This window comes from Ictalurus punctatus, chromosome 9 (genome assembly GCF_001660625.3).
Source record: "Ictalurus punctatus breed USDA103 chromosome 9, Coco_2.0, whole genome shotgun sequence".
Lineage (NCBI taxonomy): Eukaryota > Metazoa > Chordata > Actinopteri > Siluriformes > Ictaluridae > Ictalurus > Ictalurus punctatus.
The window spans coordinates 29,935,001-29,952,500 of NC_030424.2; the positions used below are offsets into that span (position 1 = coordinate 29,935,001).

Consider the following 17,500-nt stretch of genomic DNA (forward strand, 5'->3'; position numbering starts at 1 on the left):
ATCCCCAAAACAGGAAGCTACCTAAAATACACACACACACACACACACACACACACACACACACACACACACACACACACACACACACAGTATATTTTACATTTATTTACAAGTGACAGAGTAACAATTTTTAAAATAGCAAAGCAAAAACAACAAACACAACAGCATCATCAGTCAATCTCCAGTTTTTTATTGGTTCACATCACTTCGATGTTAACTTTGTCCTGTTCTGATGAACCCCCGAGTGTAAGATGCTCACGTGTTAGAGGGTTTAACATTAACATTCAGAATTCTCACAAAAACCAAACATTAATGAACCCCGGTAACACTAACGGGACAAACACTCAATAAAGGCACTGAAGCAGGGACTTAAAGAGTGAAAGATCTAAGCGTGTGTGTGTGTGTGTGTGTGTGTGTGTGTGTGTGTGTGTGTGTGTTTCCAGACCTAGCTGTGTCCAGTCTGTGTCAGGGCCTCTGATGAGTCGCAGCTCGCCGCCTTCACACACTAACTGTGACAGGAAGGATTTGACCGGCAGCGGTCCCGCCTCGTCCTGCGCGAATGACACGGAGGGGCGTGAGTTAAACTCTGCGTAACGCTGCAGGACTGGTCCGAGTCGAGCGAGGTCTTCTTCAATACCAGGCACTGAGAGCTGCTGAGAGAGAGAGAGAGAGAGAGAGAGAGAGAGACAGACAAAGAGAGAGAGAGACAGACAAAGAGAGAGAGAGAGAGAGAGAGAGAGAGAGAGAGAGAGAGAGAGAGAGAGAGAGTCAGACAGAGAGAGAGAGAGACAGAGAGAGAGACAAAGAGAGAGAGAGACAAAGAGAGAGAGAGACAGACAAAGAGAGAGAGAGACAGACAAAGAGAGAGAGAGAGAGAGTCAGACAGAGAGAGTCAGACAGAGAGAGAGAGAGACAGAGAGAGAGAGAGAGAGAGAGAGACAGACAGACAGAGAGAGAGAGAGAAGGAGACAGAGAGAGAGGCAGACAGACAAAAAGAGAGACAGACAGAGAGAGACAGAGAGAGAGACAGCGAGAGAGAGACACACACAGACAGGCAGAGAGAGACAGCGAGAGAGAGAGAGAGACAGGCAGAGAGAGAGACAGAGAGAGAGACAGCGAGAGAGAGAGAGAGACACACACAGACAGGCAGAGAGAGAGACAGCGAGAGAGAGAGAGAGAGACAGACACAGACAGGCAGAGAGAGAGACAGGCAGAGAGAGAGACACAGAGAGAGAGAGAGAGAGAGAGAGAGAGAGAGACTATGGGTCAAAAGTTTGTGGACACTCGACTGAAATGTTTCTCATGACGTTAAAAAGCTTTTGATCTGAAGGTGTGGGATTAAACGTGTGAAATCGGTGACGTGGACAAAAATATAACCGCACCGACGTATTCATTTTGTTCATTAGAAAACTTACATCTTATTTAAAAAAAAATATATTATTCTAAACGGACGACTCTGAGAGAAATGTTCGGAAAAGCAGCCGATAAGCGTGCGGCGTCGGCGTGAACTCCTCTAATACTGTTTAAAAAACATTTATAAACAATAAAGAACAAGTGTGTCTAAATTTTGACCGGTAGCGTATATAAACTATTAATAATTATTAAAGTAAATAAAAGCTATGCATCCAAACCGAGCCAAAAAGTAACGCTCCAAACAACAACAAAATCGAGATGTCCGGGGCATGAATAAAAAATAAATAAATAAATAAATAAATAAATAAAAAAAACACATCAAATAACACGACAAATTTACTGCACTTTTATATCTGGAATATGGTGTGGAGAAAGAATCGCTCGGCGTATACACGGATAGCCGTAAACCCTAAACAAACGCCACAGCTGACGGAACACTTAAAGCTTACTCATTAGTATTCATATACCGTCTGTGCACTTTACCTTTTATGGCGTTTTGTGGGCGTCACTATATGCAAATGAGCCTCATCAGGAACGTAATTTAATATATATAAATTTTTGTTCGGTTTGGCTTATGCAAACATTCTCGCACAGCTGTACTAAAAGGTTGATAAATGAGGCCGTGTGCATGTGTGTGTGTGTGTGTGTGTGTGTCTCACAGATTCAGGCTCAGTGGGCGAGGCATCAGGTGAGTGGAGGAGCTGGACGTCGGTGTAGAGCTGCAGCAGTTTGAGTTGAGAGGAACACAACTGCAGCAATGATTCATCCACCGCCTCAGGGTCTGCAACACACACACACACACACACACACACACACACACACACACAGCTAACAAATGACTTGAATAATACAGCACTGGAACATGAGATTAGACTTTTTTTTTAAATAAATTAAAAGCACTGAATCTGTGGAGGTGTGAAATCTCTTCACCTTGTTCTTTTAAGCTCTCCGATAAAGCTCGGGTGATGTTGATCAGACACGAGACCGGAACGTTCTTACAGGACAGCAGACACTCCAGCGCCTGTTAATAAAACATAACCAAGGATCTCCTACCACAGAGCAGAATTCACTCCACACCTCCGACACGCTCGGCCTTTAGACTCGGAATAAACAACAGGTGAACGTCTGGAGCGGATATCCGGTGTTAATAAACGTTCATGTGGAACATCTCGACCAGTTCTTCAGACGACTTTACTTGTGAAATAAAGCTGGATAAAGCTACTTCCTGTCCCGCTGGGACACGTCGGAAAAGCGTCAAGGTACCTGAACTTCTTCTTGCTATCGCTATCGAAGCGGTTTAATTAAGAATTTCTTTCTTGCAGGTTTGTGATGTTCACACTCTGTAGTTGCTTGTTTTAACATTTATTCCAGAAATTAACTAACCCTCAGACTTTCTGTTCTTTATTTCAGCGCTAATTGCACATATTCTCTGTATTTCTCTCTATATTTTGTGTGTGTGTGTGTGTGTGTGTGTGTGAGACCTGTTTTTTAACGGCGGGGTGTCTGATCTCCAGCAGGACGCTCCGAGCCTCACTCTCCAGAAGATCTGTTCATCACAGGTCAAACATTAACATGACAAAACGCAATATTTCAGATGATCATCTGTTTGTTTGTTTGTTTATTTATTATATACGGTGGAAGTCTGACCTGGGTCTGGGTCAGCGTTCCTGAGCAGAGCGGTCAGTCTTTTCAGCAGATGGATGTCTTTGGCTCGCTCGCTCTTCTTATCGCTGTGAGAGAAGACGTAAGGAACGATGGTTACTGGAGTTAAGGATCGTTATTCACTCGAACACTATTCAGTGGAGGATGTTTAATAATTATTACAGTTCGCATCTTTACAGCTCTCTTTAACACACTATTCTAGCCATCTTTACTTTCTTCTCAGTGGATTAACTTGTGTGTGTGTGTGTGTGTGTGTGCGTGTGTGTGTACCTGAGGGCCAGGTGGAATGGTACAGTTATGGTGCGCAGCACTCCGTTGACCGGGTCGAACAGACACACCTGCTGTGTGTGTAAGTGCCAACCCTGACTGGTCACACTGTTCACTCCCATTAACCTGTAACCTGAATACAACAACCTGGGAGGGAGAGAGAGAGGGAGAGAGAGGGGGGGATAAAGAGAAAGCAGGAGGGAGACAGAGAGAGAGAGAGAGAGAGAGAGAGAGAGAGAAAGACAGAGGGGGGGAGAGGGAGGGAGACGGGGGGAGAGAGGGAGAGACAGAGAGAAAGGGAGAGACAGAGAGAGAAAGACAGAGAGAGAGAGAGAGAGAGAGAGAGAGAGAGAGAGAGAGAAAGGGAGAGAGACAGAGACAGAGACAGAGAGAGAGAGAGAATATACAGAGTGCATTATATGATTTGGTCATTCTATTTGTTTGTATGGCCATACCATTAAAGTGCATGTGAAAGTGTGTGTGTGTGTGTGTGTGTGTGTGTGTGTGTGTGTATCATGTACCTGCAGTGTTTGCCTACAGTAAATGCCCCGATCCGGGGGCCGTGTTGAGTGCCCCACACCTCCAGGATGCCCCTACGGGGGGCGTAAATCACCAGGAACTGAGCACAGCGGCGGGGCATGGAGGGTGACGTGACCGTGTCTCTGTCCCCATGAGCCTCATACACCTGCACCCAGCCCAGCTGGGCATCACGGTAACCTACACACACACACACACACACACACACACACACACAATTAAACCACAACCAAGAACACACACACACATACAAGTCTATCTGCATCTCTCTCTCGCACCCTTCCACATGCGGATGGCGATGCCGCGTGCCACGTCCAGCAGCGTCACTCTGCCAAAGTCGTCCGTCACGCCTGCCATGGTGTTGCACGGCGACAGACAGATAGATTCGCCATGACGACGGGAATCGGGGAGACCGAACCTACGAGAAACAAAAGGCAAACTCTCAGCCTGTATCCAGCACAGCCAATAAGAACTATGGAAGACCATATATGGACTTACCTAACAGGAAGGGGCGTGGCTGGCTCCACCTTAGGCTTCTGTTTCTGAGCAGGCTCTTCTTCGGTCTTGTTCTTGTTCCACCCCAACCATCCACTGAAAGCAGGCGGTATGGGAGATACCATTAACACACGACAGCGTCCGACAGTCCACTACCAACAACTGCCACGTTTAATACGATATTGTTTATATAGTTTATTCAAACTATTCAAACACAGTTAGCGTGTTTTCAAACACAATGTAAGGATGAGTTCAGGACATTAAGAGGACGTGAGATTTAAAACCGGATAACACGACTAACTGACTAAACATTCGACTAACAGAGATAGACAACTGCCAGGGAGTTGCCAGGTGGATAAGGAGGGGTTGCCAGGTGGATAAGGAGGAGTTCCCAGGTGGATAAGCAGGGGTTGCCAGGTGGATAAGGAGGAGTTCCCAGGTGGATAAGCAGGGGTTGTCAGGTGGATAAGGAGGTGGATAAGGAGGGGTTGCCAGGTGGATAAGGAGAGGTTGCCAGGTGGATAAGGAGGAGTTGCCAGGTGGATAAGGAGGGGTTGCCAGGTGGATAAGGAGGAGTTGCCAGGTGGATAAGGAGGGGTTGTCAGGTGAATGCCAAGTGGATAAGGAGGAGTTGCCAGGTGGATAAGGAGGGTTGCCAGGTGGATAAGGAGGGGTTGCCAAGTGGATAAGGAGGGGTTGCCAAGTGGATAAGGAGGGGTTGCCAGGTGGATAAGGAGGGGTTGCCAGGTGGATAAGGAGGGGTTGCCAGGTGGATAAGGAGGGGTTGCCAGGTGGATAAGGAGGGTTGCCAAGTGGATAAGGAGGGGTTGCCAAGTGGATAAGGAGGGGTTGCCAGGTGGATAAGGAGGGGTTGCCAAGTGGATAAGGAGGGGTTGCCAGGTGGATAAGGAGGGGTTGCCAGGTGGATAAGGAGGGGTTGCCAAGTGGATAAGGAGGGGTTTCCAGGTGGATAAGGAGGAGTTGCCAGGTGGCTGTTAGGTGGCTGTTAGGTGGCTAGGAGGTTACTATTGTGCCCCGGGTGGTTGCCAGGGTGTTGCTAATCAGAGACTGTAAATGTGAACAAAAAACTGAGCACCAACACCAAACATACATTTCTCACACACACACACACACACTGACCTGGCAGCACTGAACAGGGCAGAAGTGAGTTTACTGGCCACAGCAAGAGCAACGTGGGAGAGGAGAGGCTGAGAAATGCCCTGAAGAAACAGATACTTTATGAACAGTTTGTTATAAAACACAGTTTTCATGTCGGTGCCTTGGCCAGAAGAGGTCCACATGACAGGAGAGACCTAGTGTGGAGTCTAGAGGAGGGATATTCAATAAGAAATGCTAAAAATACAGTTGCATATTATTATTAAAACACAGCTGTTACTGAGCTAATTAGCTGAACTGTGTGTGGTAGAGCGGGAAAACGGTGAAATGTACAGGTTCTCCATGGTCTCGAGGACGACGTGCCCTACCTCCACGGCGTAGAAGAATCCGGTGAAGGGACCGCCTCCCACCGTTATATACTGACTCATGGCAGGAGGACTACCCTTTACTGAGGCATGGAAACCCCCGAGTATCGACGCGTTCTTCATCTGATCAAACACGTTCAGTGTCATGATGCCTGAGAGAGAGAGAGACAGAGACACAGAGGGAGCGCGGGAGAGAGTGAGAGGGAGAGAGTGAGAGCGAGAGAGAGGGTAAAAATGAGAGCTCAGTCTGTTTATTCCGTGCTGCTGTTCATCCTTCTCCTCCTCCTTCATTTCTTTTGACTCTGAATCCGTACCCACACTGGTGTGGTCCACGATGGTGTCCATGTCCTGCAGTCCCCACTTCTTATAGGCGAGAGGAGGAGGCTGTACGACGTCACTTCCTGCTGCAGCAGCTACGGAACAGATACGGAACACAAACCAAAATTAACACCGTTGATCCTTTTTTTTTTTTTTTTTTTTTTTTTTTTTTTAAACGACCGTAAAATTCTTTTGATTAAAAAAAACAAACAAACAAACAAAATGAGTTTTCTGAAATGCCGGTGTACTTCACAGATTTCACGCTCTGGTTTCAGCGCAGCCAAAGAAACTGTAGTAGATTTTACTTCAAATTAAATTCTCAGAATATATTTTTTAAATGTTCGTTAAAAAAAAAAATACAAGTTTTATAAAGAAATCAAATCAAACTGGAACTTTATCATATTCCAAATCCCTTCCCTTCTGTTCTCTCCCTCACACACACACACACACACACTTACCTCTAGCAACCTGATTCCTGCAGGCACGCAGAGACTGAAAGAGGCTGAAGCCATCGATAGTGACCAGGGCTGCTGGGTACAGAATACTCAACTCCTCATGCTGTCCCACACACACACACACACACACCAGTTTTGTGTGACAATATGCTCACAACCAATCATCAAGTCAGGTGTGTGTGTTCTGGCAGGTACCTGTTCGTTGACTCCGGGATGGCGCGGGATCTCATACGTGCGACACTTCAGTCTGAGAACCGGGTCTTCGTTCAGCAGCTGAGCCAAGAGGAGAACCCCATTCTACACACACACACACACACACACACACACACAGTCATGAGGCTTTATTAAAGCTGTAAAAAATCACAAGTCTGAGGTAGTCAAAGGTCTCGGTACCTCTGTGTAGAAGCGGACGTAACCGGAACTGAACCCGACCACGATGCACGTCCAGTCTGGACGACCCGTAGAACTTCTGCATGTGCACACACACACACACACGTTTAAGCTGAATAGTTTGTTTCTGATATTGGTGTGTGTGTGTGTGTGTGTGTGGAGGGGGGGGTGTAAGGATGGTGTCACCTCTTCTGGCTGGCCAGTGGGATGCAGATGACACTACTCACACACTCTCTGCGTAGAAAAACATCCAAAGTCAATAAAGTTTGGTCATTTTGTGGAATCTAACAGAAGTCCAGCTCGGACGTGCGGTGAGCTCAGATTCACTGCAGTGTAAATGTTGGACAGTACAGCGATTTTCTTTTGTAGCTTATACAGTAAAGAGACACATATATCATCCACTCCTTTTCTTCCACTGGTTTATTCCACTTGTTTCTCACTCCTTCTTATCCCTTTAATCTTATCCCCCCATCCCGTCTCACCCGTCCTCAGTGCTCAGCGTGCCGCTCCAGGTCACAGCCAGAGTCATCTCCTCCTTTCCGCTGGCGTCTGTCTGCCATTTGGCTGCCAAAGAACACAAGATCATTTATCCAACAGTGTATAAACACGTGTGTGTGTGTGTGTGTGTGTGTGTGTGTGTGTGTGTGTGTGTGTACCGGAGAGGAATGCAGCTTTGTGGTTTTGAGCGATGACCAGCAGGTCTGAGCATGGTGACAGAGCGAGTATGCAGTCCTGCAGCCAGGGGGCGCTGTTCTGCTGCACATCATCAACATCATGAGGCTGGAGATAAACATGCACATACACAATACATTAAAGAGCTAGTAAAGGCTAGAACTAAAATGTAAATGCGTATCTGTCCATCTATCTATCCATCCATCCGTCTCTCCATCTGTACCCCTATCTATCTATCTAACCATCCATCCATCTCTCCAGCTTTACCTCCATCTATCTAACCATCCTTCTCTCCATTTGTACCTCCACCTAGATATCTATCTAGCTGTGTATTCATCCATCCTTCTCTCCATCTCTACCTCCATCTATCTATCCATCCATCCATCTGTCTCTCTCTCCATCCATCCGTCTCTCTATATACAGTATGTATCCATCTATCTAACTGCTTATTTATTTGTTCGAACACTGAAAGAGAAATGTTTTCAGCTGAGATTTGAAAGAAGCAATAAGCAGTCTGCGTGTGGAGGATAACAGGATGATAAATGATGGAGAGAGAGAGAGAGAGAGAGAGAGAGAGAGAGAGAGAGAGAGAGAGAGAGAGAGAGAGAACGAGGACAGTGTTTCCTGTGTTTTATAAAATCTTCATGGTGTTAAAGAAATCATCTCTGGGTTTATCTAATCCACTCAAAATTTATGACTAGGTTATAAATTCCCTCATATTATCATAAACAGAATTCTAATGGTGTGTGTGTGTGTGTGTGTGTGTGTGTGTGTGTGTGTGTGTATGTGTGGGTGTGTGTGTGTAAACTAACACAGACCGTGGTTCCATCTTCTTTGGTGTCCGCTGCCTCCCAAGAGCCCCAATCTGACTCATCCCACGCTAACTCACTCTCTACAGAGACAGAGAGAGAGAGAGAGAGAGAGAGAGAGAGAGAGAAAGAGAGAGAGAGAGAGAATGAGCGGGACAGTTGAGATGCTGCAAATGTTTTTAAAAAGTGTGCATAATATTGTTTATATATTTGTTAATAAATGGTTAATATATAATATCGGGTCTCCATCCAGGCTGCAGGAGGGAGGAGCTGTGAATAAAAGAAATGTTTTACTGGCTCTTGTCATCCTGAGTATTAATGAGGACCACTGAGTGTTAATGAGGACCACTGAGTGTTAATGAGGACCACTGAGTGCTAATGAGGACCACTGAGTGTTAATGAGGACCACTGAGTGTTAATGAGGACTACTGAGTGCTAATGAGGACCACTGAGTGCTAATGAGGACCACTGAGTGTTAATGAGGACTCCTGAGTGTTAATGAGGACCACTGAGTGTTAATGAGGACCACTGAGTGCTAATGAGGACCACTGAGTATTAATGAGGACCACTGAGTGTTAATGAGGACCACTGAGTGCTAATGAGGACCACTGAGTATTAATGAGGACCACTGAGTGTTAATGAGGACCACTGAGTGTTAATGAGGACCACTGAGTGTTAATGAGGACCACTGAGTGTTAATGAAGACCACTGAGTGCTAATGAGGACCACTGAATGCTAATGAGGACCACTGAGAGTTAATGAGGACCACTGAGTGTTAATGAGGACCACTGAGTGTTAATGAGGACCACTGAGTGCTAATGAGGACCACTGAGTATTAATGAGGACCACTGAGTGCTAATGAGGACCACTGAGTATTAATGAGGACTACTGAGGGCTAATGAGGACTATTGAGTGCTATGGGGCGACTGTGGATCAGGTGTTAGAGCGGGTGGTCCACCAATCGTAGGGTTGGACGTTCGATTCCCGGCCCACGTGACTCCACATGCCGAAGTGTCCTTGGGCAAGACGCTGAACCCCAAGTTTCTCCCGATGGCAAGTTAGCACCTTGCATGGCAGCTCTGCTACCATTGGTGTGTGTGTGTGTGTGTGTGTGTGTGTGTGTGTGAGAGAATGGGTGAATGAGACACACTGTAAAGCGCTTTGGATAAAAGCGTTATAAAAGTGCGCCATTTACCATTTAATGAGAACTACTGATTACTAATGAGGACTACTGAGGACCACTATACATATACATATACAGCCAGATTGCCAAAGTGGTAGAAACAGACAGACAGATAGATAAATAGAAAAAATAAAGAGATATACAGATATTCAGACAGACATACAAACAGAAAAGTGGAGACATAGAGGGTGACAGACAGACAGATGGAGAAGTAGACAGATAAACAGATACATAAGAGAGGTAGACAGACAGACAGACAGACAGACAGACCCTTAACCCTCAACTGTTCAGTTGTATAAATGAGATAAATGTAAGTGGCTCTGGATAAGAGCATCTGCCAAATACTGTAAATGTAAACATCACACTTCTGTCTATATGAATACGCAATCCATCCTGCAGCTGGGCGCTAATTCTGCAGAATTAACACCTACTGTCTCACTCTCTCTCCCTCTGTGTGTGTGTGTGAGAGAGAGAGAGAGAAGTAAGTGATGTGTTTGTGCCCTTGTACAGGATGACTCACTCAGTAAAGGGCGAATCTTCACTCCCTCCATATCTCTGTCACTGCAGTGCAGCAGAACTCACGTCACCCCTCTATCTCTCTCTCGCTCTCTCTCCCAGTCTGAGTCTAACACCAACATTATAACCAAGTACATGCGTAACAAACGACTCTGTTGAGTGAGTCAGTCAGGTGAATCAATTCCCAAGCACAAATATAGAACTACTGTCTCTTTGTGTGTTAATGATGTCTTTTCACTCTGCTGATCACGAGGGCAGGTCATGATTTCGCTGGATGATAGTTCCTGGTCAAGAGGGAAGGAGCTTAAGTTTGATTTGATTATCCAATCACAGACGTCATCGTATGATATCACTACTTTTTTCTTTTGCCTTTTTTGCCTGTTCAGCTTGACTTTATTACCTTAAAGATTAAAGAACACCTTAAATCTGCGTGTCTCATTGCATAGTAGATGCGCCTTTCCAAGTGTCAGTGGTTTTGTTACTCATCATGAAGAATGTTCAAAATATATATTTCCTGTAACATTCATTTCATTGATTCGTTAAATTTCATTGATCGGTATATACTTTTTATAAATGTTAAAATGTTTCTGAAGTGTGTGCACTGGTTTGCTCAGTAACCCTAACCCTAGTTCTGTAGCAGAACTAAATATTTTTCATAATTATTTTGCCTTATCTTTGCCTTAGTGGTCTCATTTGATTTATTTGAATCACTGACTCATGAATCAAATGAACCAAACTTATGCATTATCATATGCTCTCACTTATGAGTTCATAAGAATCGATTCACTAGAGTCATTATTAGCTAACTAGTTAAATGTTGACATGTTCTAATTTGACTCTCATGAAATCATTGAGTACTGAATAAACTGAATCGAACCCATGCACTTGTCCTGCTCTAACCTATTGGCTCATAAGAATCGATTCACTAAAGTGAGTCTTATCACACATCACGATTAGGCAGCTGACATTAGAGTTCGAAGTTGATTCACTGAGTAGTGAATCAAATGAATCAAACTCATGTCCTAAACTATTAGTTCATAAGAATCGATTCACTAAAGTGAGTCATATCACACATCACGATTAACAAACTAGTTAAATGTTGTCATTACTTCCACTAGATTCTTGAATAATTATTGTATCATTGATTAACGTCTAAATACACGATTTTTAAAAAAAGCGTCATTGATAACAGAATATTTTGTCACTGAAAAAAGGAGTTAGCTAGATAGCTAGCTAAAATCTGCCATACCTAGCTGGTCAGGCTCAGCATTACCTGTTTGCTCTTTGTTGTCATCTGTGGGGGGATTTTTCTGACTGTGGGCGAGAAAATCCCGGACTTGTTTGAGCTCTTGAACGCGGCAAAAATCCAGCAAACTGCAGGACATCCTGAATTAAAGAGCGCTGAGAGCTAACTGTGGCTAATGAGCAGCTAACCTGAGCATTAATAAAGAGTTACGACTTGTCAGACAACGGATAAAGTGTAAGAGGGGGGACAAAGTCTGTATCTAAAATGTTTTCTAGTTAATTTAGTAAAAAATATTTAAGACATAAAGCTGGCAGATGTACTCCAAACTATTATCTCTGCTTCCACTGTGTTCAGGTGACACATCTTCAGCCGGAAAAACAACACACAGTAAGACATCGGGCACAATTACAAATATCTCACTAGTCCCTACATAGGTACCATAAGTAGGGTATGACATATATGTGTGTTCTACGCTATACTTAGTCTGCTATGTGGACAAGAGACGGCGATTTAGGACGGAACCCTCGTAGAAGCAGCATTGCATCAAGGAGACACATTGCCCCCTGCTGTCTTGGAGTTATAATACAGGTTCGTTTCTACGCACTCATCAGTTTTCTCTTTTTTCTTCTATTATTTCTTAATTTTCTTAATGTATTTTCTATACGAGTTATAAGAACCACCTTCTAATGACTTCTAAAATGATTACTCTGAAATCGAGCAAATTTCATACAGGTGTATTTTTTGTTTTTAAATAATTTTTAAATGAAAATATATCCGAGTAATATTTATATCTCATGTCACAAAATAATCACGCAAGCCCGCTGTTGCAAATTTCTCGTTATCTGCATGTTTAATGATGAATAATTTGCATTTTTAATCTGTGAAGAAGAATGTATTATACACTGGCAGTTCAAGTAGCGGGTGAAGCCGTGGGAAGACGGTTGCTAGGCAACTGGTGGACGTGGAGCGCGAGCATAAACTACTTAGCTTGGATTAAAAAAAAAAAGTCTTTTATACGCTAGATTTAAAGAGTGAGAGTGGAGACAAGATAAACCCGTAGGAAACATCAACATTTCCCTCAAATGTGTTGCTAAATTACCCAATAAAAGACATTTTTACGACTAAATATTACACTGTATTTACTCTTAGCATCAACCTTTAACCGAACTTCTACCGCCTCCGCCATATTGGAAAAACGTCATCATTACGTCACACACTATACTTCTGAGCTGACAGGAAAAAAATATATAACCTAAATTACTTGTATTTCTGTCTTTCAGAATATTTTAGCACCCATTTATGTTATATTTAACACATAAAAGCCATGGTAAAATAGCCAGCAAATGTGTTTCTTTCAAGGAATATCCATTCATAATAATAATAATAATAATAATAAACAATCTTCAAAATTCTCCTCATGTTTCTTCAAAATATATCTTCACATTATGTTGGGAATAATGATGATTTTTTTTCTCTCTGTCCAAAAACCAAAACAGGTTACGTTTTCTGTGAAGCTGCTTTGGGAAAATGTCCATTGTTAAAAGCACTAAACAAATTGAATTGAATTGAATTGAATTTTTAACTTTGCTCAATTTCTGGTTGTACTGTTTGGAACCTGCAACGTTTTTCTGTGTATGATGGGATGGTACATCATTAAAAGTGTTAACAGTGTTAGAAATACTAGCTTATTATATTAAAATCCATCCATCCATCTTCTATACCGCTTATCCTACTGGGTCATGGGGAACCTGGAGCCTATCCCAGGGAGCCACGGGCACAAGGCGGGGTACACCCTGGACAGGGTGCCAATCCATCGCAGGGCACGATCACATACACTACAGACACGCCAATCAGCCTACCTTGCATGTCTTTGGACTGGGGGAGGAAACTGGAGTACCCAGAGGAAACCCCCGCAGCACGGCATCGGCATACTGGGCATCGGCGGGAATCGAACCCCCGATCCTGGTACTTTAAAAAGGAACCTTAAAAAGACAACGGCCCTTATCATGGGACAAACTTTATCTCAGGAACACAAATACCACCCAAAATATGACGCCTAGACATTTTAACGTCTGCTCTTTACAAAAAAAAAAACTAGTCAAATATGTCTTGATCAATTGTTAACATGATTTGGTAGAATTGAATTTTTCCCGAACCGTTACGTACAACACCAGAGGAAGATCTGTCATTATCACATTCACGCCATGATATATTCATCAAATCTGATGTTACAGGTTATTTTCTATACACAGTAAATATAAAATTTGAGCTAAATCATATACAAATGACATCAACGTATGTTCCACAGGAAATCTTAACATGGAAGTGCGAGCCAGGAGAAAAGACCAGACTTCCAAACATAAAGCCAAAGCACGGAGCAGTTCAGCGCTCGGAGAGGGTGTGGGACCGAGTTCTGGACGATCTGCAGCTCGGCAGGTGATCCCGACACCACATCACTACTCATCGCTTTTACACGTAGAGATACCGGCGCAAACGTCCTCTCTTCCGTTTTACAAGATTTACCTCAACCATTATCAGCGTCATCATCATCCTGAGAGAGATCACAGGTCACATATCACAGCTCCGACAGAAGTGTTCATATTAACGCGCTCGTTCTAACACGTTATCGCTTCTGTCACAGGGACGTCACGTAAACGGATTCCAAAACCTGTGCGAATCATCCATACGGTTGATCAAGGGTTTGTAAGGAGTCTCCAGTGTCAGTGCTTTGTAACGATCAGAGTTAAAAACGTAATTAAGTTTGACGTCATCCTCAGGACAGAGGAGTTTATGGTTTTTGTGGTTTCTAGGCGACATGACAAGAGGATGGTGAGGAAACGACCATTTCTAGCTCCTGGAACATAAATGACAACAGGAACTAAGTTGTTTCGTGGGCTTTCTACAACGTTAAATCTAACTATAAACTACTGCATCGTTCATTAACGAATACAAATAGTAACCGCTGGAAAATTCCAGTGGTACGAGAGGAATTAAACACTCTGGTAAGTCCGGTTTATCACACCACCACATCGCGGATTATTTGACTATAATAGCACACCACAAAGTGTTTCATTCCGTAGAAGTTTACATCCTGTCTAACTGAAGGACCCGGTTCGTTTCCCCAGTCGAGCTCCACAGTGGGCATCCGCACTGTCCTCAAACGTGCGGTCACCTGGATGAAGCAGAGCGCTTTATTCTCCTGGCTGCACCACGCCACTGTGACACTGAAGCAGAGCATCACGGGGGACCAGTCATGGCCCGTGGCGCTGGTACGGATCGGCCTGTGGCTGCTGCTGTTGTGGCTCCTCTCCAACCTGCACATGGGCTTACCCTGCTTCCTCCTCGCCCTCGTCTTCTGGGTCTACAAAACGTACGGAGGAGGCCCCCCCCTGTCGACCTCCATCAGCTGGAGGCAGGGGGAGTGAAGGCATGGACAGACTCTCCTCTTCTCCTTTAAAGCTCGAACACTTTCAACACTGTAGTGCTTCCTGGTTCCAAATGCATCCCGTAGCCCTCTCAAGTCATTTTATTATTTATTAACTCAAGTGGACTTTGTGTTGCCTTGGGTGTCAGAGGGACAATTCTTAAGAAATGACGACGTTTACGAAAAATAAATGCATCTCCCCCCAAATCGAGCCGCCTTCGTAAGATTATCTTTGCCGTAAACACACCAGCATAAACGTTTTAACTCAAAACATCAGTGTTGCATTCTTCCATCCCATTTCCCAGCTGAACCCAGAGCAAGATTTCATTAAATTCAAGAACGCTCGTCCTCACTGCTGCAGTTTCCCACACAAATTATACAAGTTTCCCAATTATTAAAGCCAAGCAAGTCAGCATTGGGCAACACACACACACACACACACGATACTGTACGCTCCACAATAAATTCTACGGCTTAGCCTGGAGTGGAATTTCAGGATGGTCTTGGAAGAAAAATACTGAATTTTAAGCACCAGTATTGTTTCCCACCCATTTATTAGTGTCCCCCCCCCTACATGACAACAAATCTGCTTTGATTTATGCTCTTCAGAAAAACAACCCCCAACTTAAACCAATAAACAGCTGTACACCGAGGTAAGACTTTTATAACATGAAATGATTGTTTATCCACGGAGACGTCAAACTGTTTATTTGCCCTCATCTCTTCAATTTAAACTTGAGAAGCGAGTCGCCAAGCAAGAAGCAGACGGTTTATAGATCTCTGGTACAGACGTACAGGTTATACTCCGCACTGAAAGTCTCTCCAAACAAGCCGATGTTGCTCATTTCATGTATATATGTATATCTATATCCCGTTAATCATGAAAATCACTCATTTAAATACGTGATAAATAAATAATTAAAGCCTCATATTTATTATAGTAGAAATGTTTATAACAATATAATATCAATGTACCAATTGAAAATAAGTGTTTTGTGGACATTCCACAACATTACGTGTAGTCAGAAATGGACAAAATGGACTCGGAGAGGAAAAAGATACAATAAATAAAACATTCCAGGACATGCTGTTCTTGGGAAATAATCCACTTTGTGGTGATGAATAACTCTGCTTCATCACAATAAATGACAATAAGAATATTAAAAACCACACACACACACACACACACACACACACACACACACACACACGAACAGAAATAAGGCAGCAAGTTGTTTAATCTCCGTTTATTGAGTTCGAAGAACGTGAAACCCACTTATACAAATTTTGTTGTGTTTTGGAATATGTTCCCTGACATCCAATTATAAATTAGTGAAGAAAAAAAAATTAAAAACAACATAAAATGACGAATAGCAGTGAAAGAACTGACAAATATCCAAGAGGCAACAATGTTCACGCAAGAAAGAAGAAGAAAAAAAAAAAAAAAAAAAAAGAGAGAACGGATTCTTGTTTCGAGTAGTGAGTGACAGCGGCGTTAACCAATCAAATGATCCCTCCTCTTTAATCGTCGTCTTCGCCTCCGGATCGAGAGCAACCAGCGTTCTTATTCTCTCTTCTGCGGACACCGGGTGGCGCCATCACTACGACCGGCTTCCCGTCCCCATCGTATTTATATTAGATTATATTGAACCTCTCGTCTTCTGCCAAAACATCTTACCTTAGTGCACAAACACACCGACTAGCATCTCTCAAACTCCATACTACTTCTGTTTTAAACGAGCACTAAACAGGAATTATTATATCCACACTGGAAAAAACAAAAACAAAAACATCACTTCTCCATTTAAGGATGAAAAACAAACAAAAAGGAGAATAAGAGGGGTAAAAGATGCAATTAATGCTGTAAAGTCCCCTTTTTAAATCTTGGATGAACTCCCTACGAGAAGTCACCATCACATCAATACTGCGCTTTAGAGAGAGAGAGAGAGAGAGAGAGAGAGAGAGAGAGAGAGAGAGAGAGAGAGAGAGAGAGATTTGTAGTGGCCATTACACTCCAAAATCCCCCCCATTAACATCAATGCTATTATTATTATTATTAAGAAGAAAAAGCAGTGTGCAAATACAAGCGTGTGAGATTTAGTTTCTGTCCTCGTCCTGTTTCGACCGAGTCTGAACCACGTTCTGGACGAGTTCCTGCAGCAAACCTGCTGAATTCTTCATCACTTTCCACAGACACGGTGCTCGAGTTTATATCTGGAACTGTCGTCTCTCACACACACACACACAGAGAGAGAGAGAGAGAGAGAGAGAGAGAGAGAGAGAGAGAGAGAGAGAGAGAGAGAGAGAGACACACAGAGAGAGACACAGAGAGAGAGAGAGAGAGAGAGAGACATAGAGAGAGAGAGAGAGAGAGAGAGAGAGAGAGAGAAGAGACACACAGAGAGAGAGAGAGAGAGAGAGAGAGAGAGAGAGAGAGAGAGAGAGAGAGAGAGAGAGAGAGAGGAGAGAGGGGGGAGAGAGAGAGGAGAGAGAGAGGGGAGAGAGAGAGAGAGAGAGAGAGGAGAGAGGGGGGAGAGAGAGAGGAGAGAGAGAGGGGAGAGAGAGAGAGAGAGAGAGAAGAGAGAGGAGAGAGAGAGGGGAGAGAGAGAGAGAGAGAGAGAAGAGAGTGATG

General features: G+C 43.7%; 2 protein-coding genes across 5 annotated transcripts in view; both read right to left on the bottom strand.

Annotated features, from left to right (window-relative positions):
• The window catches only part of rab3gap2 (RAB3 GTPase activating protein subunit 2 (non-catalytic)), a 19,301-nt gene extending 7,490 nt beyond the window's left edge, over positions 1–11,811 (bottom strand). For 2 of the 4 annotated variants that reach the window (XM_017475660.3, XM_017475657.3), the window contains exons 1-21: positions 11,472–11,811; positions 8,509–8,582; positions 7,675–7,798; positions 7,501–7,582; positions 7,205–7,252; positions 7,022–7,097; positions 6,824–6,925; positions 6,632–6,731; positions 6,170–6,268; positions 5,859–6,007; positions 5,515–5,594; positions 4,378–4,470; positions 4,158–4,297; positions 3,864–4,059; positions 3,346–3,489; positions 3,061–3,143; positions 2,895–2,959; positions 2,344–2,434; positions 2,073–2,194; positions 446–650; positions 1–21 (exon numbers count right to left, since the gene is read on the bottom strand). The exon at positions 1–21 is cut by the window's left edge and continues 77 nt beyond it. In XM_017475660.3, coding sequence (XP_017331149.1) covers positions 1–21; positions 446–650; positions 2,073–2,194; positions 2,344–2,434; positions 2,895–2,959; positions 3,061–3,143; positions 3,346–3,489; positions 3,864–4,059; positions 4,158–4,297; positions 4,378–4,470; positions 5,515–5,594; positions 5,859–6,007; positions 6,170–6,268; positions 6,632–6,731; positions 6,824–6,925; positions 7,022–7,097; positions 7,205–7,252; positions 7,501–7,582; positions 7,675–7,798; positions 8,509–8,582; positions 11,472–11,583 — 2,206 coding nt within the window. In that variant the 5' untranslated portion in view covers positions 11,584–11,811. Of the gene's footprint in view, positions 22–445; positions 654–2,072; positions 2,195–2,343; positions 2,435–2,894; positions 2,960–3,060; positions 3,144–3,345; positions 3,490–3,863; positions 4,060–4,157; positions 4,298–4,377; positions 4,471–5,514; positions 5,595–5,858; positions 6,008–6,169; positions 6,269–6,631; positions 6,732–6,823; positions 6,926–7,021; positions 7,098–7,204; positions 7,253–7,500; positions 7,583–7,674; positions 7,799–8,508; positions 8,583–11,471 lie in introns of all 4 variants that reach the window. The other 2 variants (XM_053682751.1, XM_017475656.3) reach the window with 1 other exon arrangement.
• A 4,289-nt stretch (positions 11,812–16,100) lies between these two features.
• Positions 16,101–17,500, bottom strand: part of ppp1cb (protein phosphatase 1, catalytic subunit, beta isozyme) — a 14,836-nt gene continuing 13,436 nt past the window's right edge. The window contains exon 8 of the mRNA XM_017475663.3: positions 16,101–17,500. This exon is cut by the window's right edge and continues 1,669 nt beyond it. The gene's annotated coding sequence lies outside the window, so the exon portion shown is untranslated.